This window comes from Centroberyx gerrardi, chromosome 2, assembly GCF_048128805.1.
Source record: "Centroberyx gerrardi isolate f3 chromosome 2, fCenGer3.hap1.cur.20231027, whole genome shotgun sequence".
NCBI lineage: Eukaryota > Metazoa > Chordata > Actinopteri > Beryciformes > Berycidae > Centroberyx > Centroberyx gerrardi.
In genome coordinates, this window is record NC_135998.1 from 31,057,627 (window position 1) to 31,073,733 (window position 16,107).

General features: G+C 41.9%; 1 protein-coding gene across 2 annotated transcripts; it reads right to left on the reverse strand.

Annotated features, from left to right (window-relative positions):
- Positions 1 to 2,993: 2,993 nt before the first annotated feature.
- Positions 2,994 to 14,047, reverse strand: fbxw2 (F-box and WD repeat domain containing 2). 2 transcript variants are annotated; one of them, XM_071917550.2, is made up of 8 exons: positions 13,871 to 14,047; positions 11,976 to 12,262; positions 8,539 to 8,761; positions 6,557 to 6,751; positions 5,274 to 5,407; positions 4,515 to 4,601; positions 4,214 to 4,383; positions 2,994 to 3,292 (listed from the first exon to the last, which is right to left on the reverse strand). In XM_071917550.2, the coding sequence occupies exons 2-8, from the start codon at positions 12,240 to 12,242 to the stop codon at positions 3,004 to 3,006; spliced, it is 1,365 nt and encodes a 454-aa protein (XP_071773651.1). In that variant the 5' UTR covers positions 12,243 to 12,262; positions 13,871 to 14,047; the 3' UTR covers positions 2,994 to 3,003. The 2 variants fall into 2 exon arrangements, with proteins under 2 accessions (XP_071773651.1, XP_071773650.1); XM_071917549.2 differs by having other exon boundaries at positions 13,784 to 14,047.
- Between the last annotated feature and the right edge of the window lie 2,060 nt (positions 14,048 to 16,107).

Here is a 16,107-nt window from a genome sequence, read left to right on the forward strand (position 1 = left end):
CATGCTTGCAGTGGGGACATGCAAGGTGCTATCTGGAAACATGGGTCCAAGTGGAATGGGATGCTGACGAAAATGGTTAATGTTGATTTTAAACAGGAATGGGAAACACCCACAGGACAAATTCGTGTTGGGCTGAATTTTGTAAAGCTGTTGGGTTAAGGAAACTACGAGTATTCAGTCACTAGCTTAGAAAAGGTTTGCATGAGATGTCTCCAGAATAGCAATGTCCATTTCTTTAATGAGTTAAAGGCTCAGGCTAGGAACAGCTCCTGTGTGACCTCATCAAGAGATCCAGTTCCATTACTCCTTCCCTAACTGGCTGGCACTTATGATGCATGGAACCTATTATACTTGAATAAAGGTGATTCTATAGTGTCAAAATCTACTACTCTTTAGTAGAGTGTATGCATGCATTGAGTCCATCGAAATCATCTTTCAGAGCTGCTAACCCTAAAAGAATTTCATTAATTTCTGTGTTTCAGTGGAGAGTTTTAGTGTCCCATGTTGGTCTAAACGCTGTTTCAGAGGCTTTTCCACCCTGACAAGAATAAAGTGTTTTGGCATGAAAATGGTCAACTTATATATCGGCACAAAATATTGTCAGCTTCAATCCCAAAAATATCAGTATCGGCCTTCAAAAACCCATATCGGTCGTACCCTTTTTGTTATGTCTTCCCTCCTATTCGGAAGCTCCATACAATGCATCATGCAAAGGACTCATGACCTTCAGATGAACCAACACTCACACAATGTGCATCCCACAGGTAAAACATCGCATTAAGTATGAGGTGAAACCCAACTTGCCGAAACATAGAAATCCTTCAAAATGGAGCCAAGGATGGAACTTATCTCCAAGTGGAATGTGCAAAGAAAACCTCAAGAAGTTGTAGACCTTTACTACTATAAGGCAAAACCATTGTTCCCCATATTGACACAAAAACAAAACTGAACAAGCTCATTGTGCAGATGCTGTACTCTCATTTTGGATAAACTAACATTTTCATATTGCAAGCATCCATTTTCTCACAAACTCATGTCAAGAACAAAGTATAAAAGACATAACCAATAGTGTTTGCTACTTTCATTTATTTGAAAGACTGCAATAGTTAAGCTGATTGTAGATGGATGCAGGTGACGTAAGAGCTGCTATGACAGTGCAATATTAAGTTTAGTGAAATGAAAACATTGTGCAGTGCTTGAATGCAGTGGCAATTGAACCTCAGTTGTCTAACTTAAAGGGATATATTAACAAAAATGTTTTGTGTCCCATTTCACACTAAACCCTGGCCCATGTCAATTTGTCACTGTATCTACAACTCATTATTGTAATTTTAAACCAAATGCTAAAATGCTGGGCCAAACTCAAAAATTGACAAGTTTGGTGCTGGGTAGGGTATAATGTAGTGCAATGGTCATACTTAAATTATATGGAACTGAGAATAATAAAGAATACAGTTGTGGCATTTCGATTCGATTTGAATAAACGACACTCACTTTGAACAGTCTGTAAATCAGTTTTGTACAAGAAGGCATATGAAAACAACAGAGTTATGGTCAGTATAGAACATCAACAAGCTGTTTGATGAGGTTTGGTGTACATTGATACATTTCTATCTGCTCTGCCATGTGTCTACGGTGACCTGTGGCCTGCCACTGCATAGGAAGACGCTAATGAGAAATCGGAGAAAAGCACTCATTCGGTGGCTGAAGTTTCAGTTTTGTAGAACTCACTTAAAACTCGAGATGCGAGCAGAAAACCTTCCATTTGGAGAAAATCAAATATGAAAAAACTGGTAAAAATTGATGAACTGAACGGGGTAGAATTTGAGATCGTTTCTCTTGCTATGCCAAGAAAACCATCAAACTTTATCGTCTATGTCTAAAATCAGAATTTCACATAGAGCCAACTGCTTGCCAAGTCACTTCTCAACTGTGCAATGCATTGAGGCCTTTAGAAAAATAAACCTGATGTTTAACACAGTCGGTAATCCGAAGAGCAAGTCGCTGACCGAGTCGCGTCAGCTAGATAGCGATAAAATCACAGACATCTTAGACTGTTATAGCGTGAAAAGTTAAAAATAAAATTAAAACGTACAATGCAGTCATCACCTTATTGCAATGTGCCGGAGATTCTAGTTCGGAACGTCAAATCAAACGAAAAGGCACATCACCACATTTTCTCAAGCTGACGTTTAAAACGGACATCCCTTAGAAAAAGCATAGAGCAATCAGTGGAATTACATGAAATCTCCCCACAATATTTCACACGGTACACACACCATGTACCAAACCACTTTTCAACATACAACTTCTGTGTTTTAAGGCAGCCCGACTAAGTCTTTCGGCAGATAAGCTCTATGAGCGACTTACCGTTGGGCCGCGAAACGTTGGTAGCATCCTCTAGCTAAAACACATTTGTTCTAGACTTTTGGTAAAAAACAAAAAAAGGCCAACGTTGGCACATAATTACTGGAAACCGAGGTCCTACCAATATGCTCACTGCACAATGCCAAGTCGACCAAAGAGCTCATTTGCCGGAAACTTGTATTTCCAAGAACCTTTGTCCAAGTTTACGGAACTTACTTCTACGGTTGTCATTTCTGTTGTATCCTTTAACATTAGTTTTCTAATTGCGGTGGACCGCATCTTGGGCTTCAAGAGTTCTGTTTTCTTTCAGCGACGTCCCCGTCCTCGTCCAAGACCAGAAGACCGATGCAGGTTTCTGCGGAAATCAGAAACAAGTGCTGATCGGTAACGGCGCTTCTTCGACAGTTTGCCTTCCATTTCTACTCCTTCCGAGAGAGAGAAAATCACGTGATGTTTGCGTCTGGAGGAGTGTACACCGAGAAAGAAACGGTAGAAAAAAAAAAAAAAAACACTTTGGTCCATGCATTTATCTAACTTGGCTGTGAATTTTTCATATATTCCAGAGCGCGAACACATGGAAATGGCGGTTCGTATCCTAGCGGGTCTAGGGTAGTTTCGTGTACGCGTTTCGTTTTTTTATCCGTTCTCCTTCCACAGGACTAAGTGAATGCTATGGTCGGGCATGCTCGTGGCGAACACAAGTCCAGAGTCGTTATCGGCGTCTAGGCCGTTGAGCCAGGAGGTGACGCCGGCCAGGAAGCTGGACCCCCGCTTGGACTTCCTGTAGGCCGGCAGAGGCCAGCGGCCCGATATGGCCTCTGTCCTCAGGTCCATCACGTAGAGGAAGTGGTTGTCGAACAGGAGGGCGAACACCTCGCCGAAGCTGAGCAGGGAGAGGTTCGCCGGGTCCTGCGTTTTTATCACCCTGGGAACATCAAGGCATACTGAATGAGGATGAGTGGTACTGCTTAAAGAGTAACTAAACCCCAAACCCAAATCTGTGGTGAAGCCTGACATGTAATGGTGAGAAGTAGGGTACTGCACTGCCAATCTGCTATTGGCTGGTCTTGTGCCGGGTGATGTCACCACCTGTTGTACTCTATAGAAGGTGACATCACATGGCACAAAGACCAGCCAATAGCAGATGGCCAGTTCAGTACCCTACTTTTTACCATTAGATGTCAGGCTTCACCACAGATTTAGGTTTGGGGTTTAGTTACTCTTTGAGCTACGTGTAAAGTAGTATGGATTTGCACTAACTAACCCCCCTCCACCTCCCCCCCCACACACCACACACACACACAAATATTGTGTATTGAATTAGGTACCATGTGAAACATTCAATAAAGAGACAATAGCAGATTTGACTGTGTTCATTTAAAACTTGCTCTCTCACTTATACAACAGTTTGTAACTAATTGTGATATGCAACAGAATTCAAATTAGAAATCACACACACACACACATACAGTCGAAGTGAAAAAGCTTCACATTTTGATAGAAATTCTCCAGTCATGTTAATTAACCGTTCCGGCAGCGGGGAAACAGAAGTCTAGACTCTACCGCTTTGTGTAGAGCAGGGTAATGGGCAACCAATCGGCAGCCTGTTTGATACAGAGCCGCTGTGTCGCTTTGATTTGATTGGCTCACGGTCAGAGAGAGCGTACGGTGGTCAGCAGGGACAAAGTTTGACTGTACAGAACTGTTTATTTCGGACCCTGCATATGTACACACACAAGAATGAGCTGTTCATGCAACAGCTAGAGAACGTGTTTCTTTACTAAACGAACACCACAGTTCACAGCGAATCCCAAAGTGTACCAGAACATAATTCGACGGTTTTTACCTGAGAATCTCAAAACTGGCAAAGTCCCACTGGTAAACTCCGAGGTCCGAGCTGCAGACGATGTAGCGTCCGTCAAACTGCAGGCGGGGCTGCAGGCTGACGCTGCGGTCCTCCGATACTGAAAGGGTCTTCAAGCACTTGCAGTTGATCTCCCTCCCTAAAGGCCAAACCTTCAGAAGGGGGGAAAAAACACAGCGTTTGCTCCACCCTATGGACATTTCAGGTATAACAGTTCATAAATGTAAAACCATACAGAAAACACATTAAGTACGTGTAAAAGTATGAGAGACGTTAGCATTACCTTAATTTCATATTTATCAGCACTTAAGAGGATATAATCACCAGGACTGTGCACCATAGATTCTACTTCACTTTTCTGTAGTATCACCTGACAGAGGATAAATACAGAGGATACAGATGTTTAGCAACAGAGAAAAGTGTTTCATGGTTGAATTCCAGTGTGGTCAGGTTATTGACACATCGCCAATTTTTGGATCTCGAATGCAAACGATATTTCACTGTGATTTCCGTTTAATGGTGTGAGAGTGGAGATTCCCCACCTTGTGACTTTGCAATACTCTGAAATGACTAATCGGGGAACCACAGAATCAGTGAAAGAGTCCTGTAATCATATTGAATTTCATGCAGAATGAAAAAAAAATGTATGTAATCTGATTTGGTGTTAGTCAAAAAAACAATTTTCTAGTAGTGGAACAGCTGTGATGGTTATGGTTCTGTATGTTTTCGGTACAGCGGGGAAATGATGAAATTGCTGGTGCTTTTTACTTATTTATCTTGGAAAACAAACATACCTATTATCCAATTTTAGCACTATATTTAAGGATAGCAAACTGAAATTTGGGGATGAGGCATGACACTATCTGAATAACTTACAAAAAGTTAGTTTTGTAGATGTTACAGTTGACAGATAATCCAATGAAGAAAAAAGCCCATGTAAGGATTTTACACTGATTATTGACATACCAGAGATGTATAAATGAATTGAAATTTGAGTGTGAATTTCATTTATCAAACGAAAGCTCTAGAACGGTACACTTACCTTGGTGACCCACTCGGTGTGCCCCGTCAGAGTGTTGAGACAAGCGCCGGCCGACAAGGCCCAGATCTTCACTGAGAAGTCTGCAGAGCCGCTCACCAGCAAGTCCAAGTCATCGTTGTAGTCAACACTGAAGACTGGCCAAACATAAATACATAGTAAATATAAAAAAAATACTTCCAGTGTTGAATGTGATGTCACATCTGGGTTAGGGCTTACGATTATTTTCATTGTCGATTAATCTGTCGATTATTTTCTCGATTAATCGATTAGTTGTTCGGTCTATAAAATGTCAGAAAATGGTGAAAAATGTCGATCAGTGTTTCCCAAAGCCCAAGATGACGTCCTCAAATGTCTTGTTTTGTCCACAACCCAAAGATATTCAGTTTACTGTCATAGAGGAGTAAAGAAACCAGAAAATATTCACATTTAAGAAGCTGGAATCAGAGAATTTTGACTTATTTTTCTTAAAAAATTACTCAAACCGATTAATCGATTATCAAAATAGTTGGCGATTAATTTAATAGTTGACAACTAATCGATTAATCGATTAATCGTTGCAGCTCTAATCTGGGTGACTACAGGTTTCTCCAAGTTCAATTTAACACTTTTTAAGACCTTTTTCAGGCCAATTGAAATATAGCCTAATTTAACAGTAATTGCACTCCAAAACTAGATAGCATGGCACTCAGTGGAGCGCATACCGACGCCAAAGATATGCAATTGTCAATATATGCCAGTTCCACATGTCGGATTTTCACCAAAAGTTAATAATTTCTTCCATGCCACATTACTAGTTTCACATTTTCATGACTGGACCTGAAGTAGGGCATGAGATCTGCCTTTTCAAATTCTAGACACTTTTAATCATTTCAGCTGATTATCACAACACCACCTGGCCAATCAGCTCTATATCTGTTCAGTGGTCATTAGGTGCTGCCCTTCGACCACTGGACCAAGTGTTGGAAACATTAGCAGGATGGTTATGTCTAAACTGGAAATGAGCTCTTCGGTGCCCCCATGTTGTTTGATTGGGCCAATAATGGAGGGTTTGCCTCTTCTTCTGTCTGCTGATTGGCCACAAAGTCTCATGGTGTTCGTGAATCTGTTCGGAGGTTACATGCCTTTTTATGAGAAGCCACGCCTACTGCCACGCCCCCCTGTGGCCAATCGGTGTGAAAAGTTAATCAGTTCTTCCTTGCCCTATGACCAAACTTTTGAAACTTTTGAAACGTTAACCATAACCATGACACAAGAGCAGATCTTTGGTTAACAGTTACACCAACCTGCCCCTGTGTGGCCACGGAACTGCTGGATTTTTGCCCCCGTGCTCCACTCCCAGCACGCAATGGTGTTGTCGAAGGACCCGGTCACCAGCTTCTGTTCATCAAATTTCACTGTGGCACAGGTGTGCGTCTGAATGCCATAGATGCACTGCCCGGTGCGGACGTCCCATAATTTGGCAGAGAGGTCATCGGATCCTGAGAAACAAAGAGGAACTCTGTCAGTCTTGCTGGGACTCTGGCAAAAGCAAGGAAAATAAGGCCCAGGTTGAAAATAACCAGAATTATCATTTAAATGTTATTTTAACTGACAGAGAAAGTAGCAGAAGGTTAACTTCATCAACTGAATACAATTAAACTATCAATGCCATCCATTTATTTCTCACATAAAAACATTATTTGTCTTAACATGAAGGACGAGCCAAAGATGAGTCCATGGTGCGCCAAGTCTTATCCTGCATTTCATGAATTCAAACATATTTCTTCAGTAGGATGCGTGATGCTGAATAAAGCATTAAAAACAATATGAAAAGTTTGGGTTTTTTTTCCCACAACTTTTGGACTGAATAATTTCAGACACCCACTAAGTGTAATTATCAAATTCACTAACATATTTTGCATGTCAAAATGTTGCCATAATTGCAATGATCAATGTTTTGATTGCAGCTATGAGAGGATTCAGCGCATTCTTATAATTAACAGCTTGTAATTGTCTACATTGACACCCATCTTTCAGTCCATCCTGACTAGGCCCCACTTTTCCTCAGTATTTGACCTTTAAAACATCTTTTCACCCGCATCCGCATCAGACAGTGACAATGCCGGCAAGCATGAGTGTCTCTGGATGACTACTGCAATAACAATTTGACATTTGTCTTTCTCGGAAGGGGGAGGCACAGAGTCTTATCTGCCTCTATTTCATAGCTTGATGAATATTTTTACAGGAATGTTTCTTGCTGAGTGGTAGATATGATTTCCTCTCAACTTCCATTTGATCCCAGGGATTAATAATTGTAGGTGGAACCCCTATAATGTGATGACATCATATGCCAATCTGCGTAGCATCAACCATACCACTTTCAGGATGTCTGCAAGTCTCAAGAACAGTTTATCTAAGATATTCTAAGACCTTTTTAATGCCAGTTAGACTGGAATATGAGACTTTTTTTGCTATTTAAATGAACATAAAATAAAAACAAAAAGGTTTTGTCCTATTAGGCGTTGATCAAAGCTGATTTCTCACTAGAGAAACAGCACACCAAGAAACCGCAACGTTTTTAACAATTTCTGGTGGCCGCCAAAGCCTTTTCCTTTAAAAAACTAGGAACTGAAAAACAAACTGGAACACGGCAATAGTACACAATAGTAACATGCCACATCCCCCACATGTGATGCAGTCATTGTTTAGGAAAGTCATTTAAAGTCGTTACCCAATGCTTGTATAGAGTATGGTCTGTGGATTCATAATTTGTGTGCTGTCATGTGTCATATCTCAGACACCACAAAACCGTGCCATTCGGACTTAACGGACTTAATAGGGGTTAGGGCCAGCTGCTGGAGAACAAGTCAAATCCACAATGAAAAAGATCTTCTGCACACGGGCCTGTTCCACAAGGAGAACAATCGCTAAATTCATGGCAGCAAATGCCAAACTGTATCAACTAAGAGGAACAGTAGTCAAAGCTCCCCAAACACGCATAGACGGAAACATACTAGGACAGTTGCTCAACACCACAAAAACAGCATTTGCGACACAGTCTCAATAAAAACTGTACATCATGAGCTTCACAAACCCAGTACTCCATGGATGGTTTGGAAAAGTACAGAGACTATCCTATTAACAAGGTTTTGGTCCAATTATTCTGGTCCGCACCTGCGCCATTGCTGTGTTCTTATATGCCCAAATGATCTGAACTGAGGGGGAAACCGCTCATAACCACTCAAATAACTGCTGTACACATGATGGATATGGAAATGTCCTTTACCTGTGCAGAGAAGGCCGTCCTTGTAGTAGAGGGCGTACACGCGAGCGCTGTGCCCGATGAGCGAGGAGGTCTCGAAGGCCTCCTGGTCCTTCAGCTGCATCATGCGGAGCTTCGCCTTCAGGTAGACGCCCTTCCAGTGCGACGCGTCCTGGATGGCCTCGTCGATCCGCCAGCCCAGTTCTCGACACACGCCCTGCCATACCTCCGTACAGGAGTTTATCACCTGGAGGAATTTGGACATTTGTTGGACATCTTTAACAACACACGATACAAACTTAAATGTGTCTGAAAATAATGAAGGATAGCAACAAAAAAATGTCAAGAACTTTATGTTTGTTGGTCTTAAAAACACTCAAATCAAAACTCCAAGTCAGCCTACACTCACCAAGCACTTTATTAGGAACACCATGCTAATACTGGGTAGGTATCAGCTTTCAGCTCAATGTCAACCGACTACAAAAGTCTCCAGGTTTGACGTGTTGTGCATTCTGAGATGCTTTTCTGCTCCCACAGTTGTAAAGAGGTTATTTGAGTTACTGTCGCCTTTCTGTCAGCTCGAACCAGTCTGGCCGTTCTCCTCTAACCTCTCTCATCAACGAGGCGTTTCCATCCGCAGAGCCGCCGCTCACTGGATGCTTTTTGTTTTTCGCACCATTCTGTGTAAACTCTAGAGACTGTTGTGTGTGAAAATCCCAGGAGATCAGCAGGTTCAGAAATACTCAAACCAGCCCGTCTGGCACCAACAGCCACGCCACGGTCAAAGTCACTGAGATCACATTTTCTCCCCATTCTGATGCTTGATGTGAACATGAACTGAAGCTGCTGACCTGTACCTGCATGATCTTATGCATTGCACTGCTGCCACACGATTGGCTGCATGGATAATTGCATGAATAAGCAGGTGTACAGGTGTTCCTAATAAAGTGCTCGGTGAGTGTATATTTCAATTCATGTTTTTCTCATCTCACCTAAACAACAAATCAAAGGGTCTGGGCCCAATCCAGAACTTCACTTGAAGTGATGAACATGTAAATGTCGTGTCCACCTTGACATTTATGATATGTGGATTCTGACCTTGACATAATTCCATTGGTACACTAGTTTATGCAGCAAAAACTCTCCAATATGTGTAGTGCTTCTATTCCCGTTCCCAAGAAATCTGCATACTAGTAAACACCAAAGACATCGAACAGGATATGAGTTGTTGAGTCACAAAAACACCAAGGAAATGAATTAGACTGTGCAATGCTACTGATTGGTCCTTCAACAATTCTAATGGTATTTAAAGCAATTTGACAACTCCCAATGGCTGAGCAATAAAGATGTGTTGCCACAATATATGCACTTGAGTTTTCATGGGATCATCAAAAGAGATGGCACTACCAGGGGGGCACATGAAGGGTGCCAAGAAATCATTTAAACTTGCCACATTTAACAGGCACCCAGGGCATCCAGCGTACATCCATTTGAAAGAGGACAAGACTCTGGCTATGAAGGGAAACACCTGGTCAGCAACAAAGTTCAGACAAAGTTCAAACGACGCTATATTGGTACAACAGGGCATAATGTGCGCCAGGAAAAGATTCCCCATACCATTACACTACCACCAGCAGCCTGTACCATTGACGCCAGGCAGGATGGACCCAGGGATTCAGGATGCCATTCTGCACACCACTATTATACCGAGCTGCTATTCGCATACTTGTGGCCTGTTAGCTTGAACAAGTCTTGCCATTCTCCTCTGACCTCTCTCACCAACACAGGACTGACACTGACTGGAAGTGTTTTGTTTATCGCATCATCCTCGGTAAACTCTAGACACTGTAGTGTAGAAAATCCCAGGAGAGTGGCTGTTTCTGAGATGCTGGAACTGGTGTGTCTGGCACCGACAATCACACCACATTTAAAATCGCTTAGATCATACATCTTGTCCGTTCTATCATTTAATCGGAACAGTAGCTGAACCTCTCGACCCTGTCTGTAGGCTTTATGAGTTAGCCGCATGACTCACTGGTGGAGCAAGCTGTTTGCGTAAACAGGGAGGTGTACCTAGAAAAATACATTGAGTGTATACATCGGCCAAGCACTGACATGCATAGATGCACAATCAAAGACATTTCATCATGATATGGTCTTTTCACACTTCACTGGAGCCATTGACTGTATGTGGAATAGAGTGCACAAGAATACATTTATAGGAATAGGAGAAGACAACAATTCTTTGAATATGGGTGTGATGCTGATGCGTTCATAACAAGTGTGCAATGCAACTGGAGGGTGGCTTGTTGATCCTGTAGGTGTACCGGATCTACAGGATCTCTGGACAAGCAGCACCAGTCACTAACCAGACACTACAGAGCTGAGTGTGCACATGTATGTCATTGGGGGTTGTCAAGAACCTTCCTTCACAGATGTTTTACTGAATTAGGCCCGTGACACTTCAACAAGGCTCAACAGTGCATTCCAGCTTCCTGGGACCAATACCTTCAACACTGTGGTACCACTGCAGCCAAACACCTGAGTGACAAACCTCTACATGCCCAATAACCAGGAAGAGAGAATGACAGAGAGAACCACGCCAATATGCTACAAAACAAATATATTAGCACACTATCATACACACTACTAAGTAACAATAAGCCAGCCAGAATTCTAACAATATCCCAGCAAACATACCCAGGCTTTCCCACAGAAAATGTGTGGGTCAAGGCCATAGTGTCAGACCAACCTAAATACCTAAATAAATAACGAGAACACTTAATGTTTTCTACCTGCTTTTTCTGATTAATATACAAGGGTAAATAAACTCAATTAAATTAGTTTGCATTTTGTTTGAAAAATCAAATTCGTATCAGCTTACTTGCAGGATAACAAAGTATACCAATAGATAGGATAGGAAAGGAAGGCAGCAAGGCAGCCAACATATTACCAACAAACAATATACCAGCAAGCGTACCTCTAACAAATAATGTTAGAGGTCCCACCACTGCCTCACACATACCCTTTCCTACCTGCTTTAACCTCTGCCCAGGGATGCCTAATTCACCTAGTAGAGTTAAAGTGGACGTTAATACAAACCGTCGTCATTCAACCTTCACAGGGCGTAGTCTAGGTTTCCAACCCCCTCTGCTCCACCTCTGCTGACACCTAAGCAATTTCCTTTTATATGCTTCATCTACTGCATCCTCCCATGGCACTGTGAGCTCAGTATCACAATCACTGTGCCTCTGACCATAGCACCAAGTCTGACCTTAAATTAGTGCTCACTACTGCCTTTTGCCAATTTGCCTTTTCCAAAGCCTAAAAACAATCACCACCTGCACAACATATGAGAAAACAACTATGAGGCTATGTCAGTAGCAAAGAGGATTCTTTCAGTTGATTGCTTGTATCTGCTTAAGTCTAGTACATGACATGTCAAGAAGAGCAATATTCACCTTATTCCACTGCTTGCACACCAGGCAGCAGGTGAGTAGGGTCTGGGGATCCAGCCAGCGCAGCAGGTAAAAGGTCAACTCCAGGGGCAGGAGGCGCAGGAAGTCGCGCTTGAGCAACGTCTCCAGTCCATTGGACAGATGGCGGAGCTGGACGGCACCGCTCAGGGAGATGAGCTGGTCCAGGGACTGGTTGCGCTGCTGGTCGTTCAGCGTAAGGAAAGAGGCGGAGACTGACTCCAGCCACCCCTCAAAGGCCGCCTTCTCCATGGGCACATGAGAGCGACGACCTGCAAAAACATTGAGCGCTATTTGTTGTTTTTTGTTTCATTTGTTTAACTGCTAAATATACGACAGACCAAATTCATATTATAGATGTTTAGAATCTGACAACATTTTGAGAACAATTTTGGTGAATTGGTAAAAGAGCATATCGCAACTATGCTGAGTAATTCCATCAGGACGTACACTGGTTTGAGGAAGTGAGATGAAAAACTCAAGGGGCTTCTAAAAATATCTCACCTCAAATTAAACAAGCAAAAAAAAAAAAAGACATCAAAATGACAAACACTAAACCAAAGTGGATGATAGAAACACCCTTAAATGGCAGTACAAAAACAATCAAGGAAGACAAAATGAGTTATAATGCTCCTAATGCAGAACATAAAATCAAAGGGAAAGTGTGCATAGATGTTTGAAGAGAGAGAGACTGATTGCAAGGTGTGTGTTGTGTTCCTCAGGGAAACCCCTGTACACAAGGCAAGCCCAAAGTCTAGATCTGAAACTGTTGTTAAACGTAGATTCATGGGCAATGTGAATCTAATATTCCCCAGTTGAGACCCTCTTCAGTCTTATTAACAGACTATTACACTGTATGTGAAAGGAGCCTGTTATGATACCTGGCTATTGTGTAATATATAAGTATGTCTAAATTTCATCTTGTGGGTTTCAGAATTATAATGGAGAGCAAAAAAATAATCATAATAATAATTTAAAAAACCACATCAAGGAAGCATTCAGGACCAATGTTCCCTGTAAGCTGATATTTTGGTGACCTACGTCTAATATATCACATTGACCAAATAATAATATATTGTCAGTCATCAGTCAGACATCTAGCCGATTTAGCTTTGTGGCAATGACACTACATGCAGGGACTTTGCCACAGTTCAGGGTTTTGTGAATTTATACCAGAAATGGATGTGGTGAGCCTCTGCCAACCAGGACCATTTGTGGTTGCAAAAGGCACCGCACAATCCATACAATCAAACTCCAATAAATCCTCTGTTTGACCCAGAGTGGGCTGGGTAATGTTTTGACAGCAGCGTTACCTCGCTATTTGCTGATGTAAGTCCTGGTCAAGCCTTTGTTAACTGGGCAATTTCAGCTCTGTCAGTAATTCATCTGTTCTAAACATTGCTTGAAATGGAAAACCCTTTGACAACCTGAGGCAGCTGGAGCTTTAAGTGACCGTTAGGTAACGTTAGGCTTCAGACAGCAGCTTACTTATGGCTTGGCTAAGAAAAAACATGGAAAATGTGTACTAGCTGGTTAGGTAACCTGATCATGCATCTAATACATGATTTGTCATAAGAAACACTAGTTAGCAGGTAATGAATTTAACTAGCTATCTGCTTAAGCATTCAGCCTACCTACTTGGCTAGTTAGCAACTTGGGTAGCTAGCTAGCTAACTAGTACAATCCAATATAGCAAGTTAGCCACCACTGGTACCAGATATGAACAATCAATGCATAGCATTTTCAAGTCAATAAAAATCATTTAGAAAAATTATAACAAAATTTGCACCAACCAGGTAGCTGCTGCAGAGAGTTTCTTTATCACCACTTTGCTGGCTTAGTTCACATTGCTAGCTGTCGTAAGCTATTAACTAGCTAACCTGTCAGCAGCAAGTTGAAAGGATGGTCCAACTACGTAGCTAACCAGTATGAGCACAGTACCCTGTCTTGGCTTTTTCGTGAATTACATGAGTAGCTAATAGAATAGCTCCATATACATTTCCCGAGCATAGATTTTTTTTTATAGTAGGCTAGCAGGGTAACAAGCCCTGACACTGTGAAAACCAAAAGATAATGGAAATGCTATTCCTCTCTGCTCACAGGCTGTTACGCCCTCAACGCCGTCTTACAGACGAGGGGCGGCGCCAGGGGAGTAACGTGCTAACTCCTCCCCCGAAACACGGACACAGTCTTTGTATAGGAAAAGTAATTTAATCATATTTATGCCTACCCTATATTTATACCAAATCCCAAGTGTGTCCCAAACATGTATGCTTGGAGAGAGCTGCACTGAGCAACCTGTCTAGAGGACAAGTATCATAGGCCATGATCACATAAGTTGCATTTTTGAACACACCTGTGCCTTTTTTCAGGTATTTTCATCCAAACTATGTCCCTGGTGTTTTGAATGCGAAGTGTTTTGGGGCGCTGCCCTGTGCACTCCAAGTTCAACATGTCTCGAATGTGTCGCACACTATGTTGATGTAAGACGAGGAAAAAACACCAGGCGCCTGGGGCATAGATCGTAAAGTTTAATGACATCCTCGTATGAAATGGGCTCCTCACCCTCTTATTCAAGTTCTTCTAACTTTCTCTTGTCCATTTGTATTTTCAACAGTGTTAACCCCCTTTTCACTTCATGTTAGCTAACTTAAACAGCTTGCTTGTTCTTTTTCACCCAGCACTCTGCCAGTTATTGCTTTTTGGAAGGCTGTGGCCTGTAGAACTGTCTCACAGGAATAGGCTATTAGAAGACATCTTGATTAATTGTTGGTTCCCCCTGGAACCGCCTCAAGGACCCCTGGTGGTCCCCAGGCCCCACATTGAGAACCACTGTTTTAAGTTAGCTTGTGTGGGAGAAAAACCTTCATTTGGGCAAGATGTCTTCAGGTCCTCTACCACACTTCTTACTTATCATTAATTAAATAATTCAGACAAATCCAGTAGAGTTCAATATGATACAGGTTTACTGCAAAATCACACAAGGTACATGTAAACCATTGTTTACCTTTCCCACGGTCTTTCTTCCATTCCCTGTAATTAATGGTGTCTACTCCCTCATCCCTTGCCCGTCTACTCCCTTACAGATATGCTTTTGATCCAAACTGGTGTCAACGTGACCTCACACTCATGCTTGGAGCAGACCATATTCTTTAATTGGGACACCATTATTTCCTACAGTGCTACTATGTTGATAAAAAATAATAACTTTAATAAATGAATATGTGCTTAACGTAGATACTAACAAATTCACATGTTGGATATTATACTGACTATTCATTCACTTAACAATTTCAGGTGAATCAAAATTTCCCACACTTGATTGTGAAACCTGTCTGGAAGACAACCATAAGGTTAGAAGACATTTGCTTTTGGAGGGTTGCTACCGCCTACATTTGTCTGGCAGCAGTTTTCATTAGTAACTCATCTAGGATGCAACAACAGGTTTGTTTGGTTACAGCTTGGATTTTGCACATTGCCTTTATATTTGTCTGGAGCTTTGTAAATAACAGTAACAGCAGAGTGAATGCTAAGAACAAGTTGGGGCATCTTACTCAGTGTTTTATCAAGTTGTCTGTAAGATGACGCTGAGGGCTCAAACGCCCTCTCAGCTGTTCCTCTCCAGGGAAACTAGCTTCCGGTGTGGCGTAAAATATGGAACGGCGTTAAACGTGATTGGTTTGGCTCGGTTCCGCAAATATTCATGACATATAGGCCTACCTCTGTCTGTACCAGGTCTATACAGTGTGCGTTAATAATAATACGCGAGCAGTTGTGCAAACTAATGCACGGTGCAGGGATTAACACTCATTCCTGACCACAGACGATCATATTAAATAAGGCGACAATGTCTGATGAAATGAGCTGTCGTGGTCTGTCAGTTATTACGGTGGGACAAAGCGATAGCCAATGGAATTTAACCAAAGACGTTACTGTGAGAGGATTGCAATCCTTCTATTCCAGTGGATCCACTTAGCTGGCTGTATGGTGGTGAAGTATTTATTTATTTATTTTTTTTTTTATTTAATTTTTTTTATTACAGGCAAAAATACACATAACACACACGACAATATGACATGACAATATATCCTCACAAAAAAGAAAAGAAAAGAAAGAA

Coding starts and splice junctions, on each gene's coding strand:
- fbxw2 (XM_071917550.2), bottom strand. CDS start 12,242: ATGGAGAAGGCGGCCTTTGAGGGGTGGCTGGAGTCAGTCTCCGCCTCT. Junction 5,408..6,556: donor CCGTGGCCACACAGGGGCAG/GTTGGTGTAACT, acceptor ATGTTTGGCCAG/TCTTCAGTGTTGACTACAAC. Junction 3,293..4,213: donor GCCAGTTTTGAGATTCTCAG/GTAAAAACCGTC, acceptor TGATGTTCCCAG/GGTGATAAAAACGCAGGACC.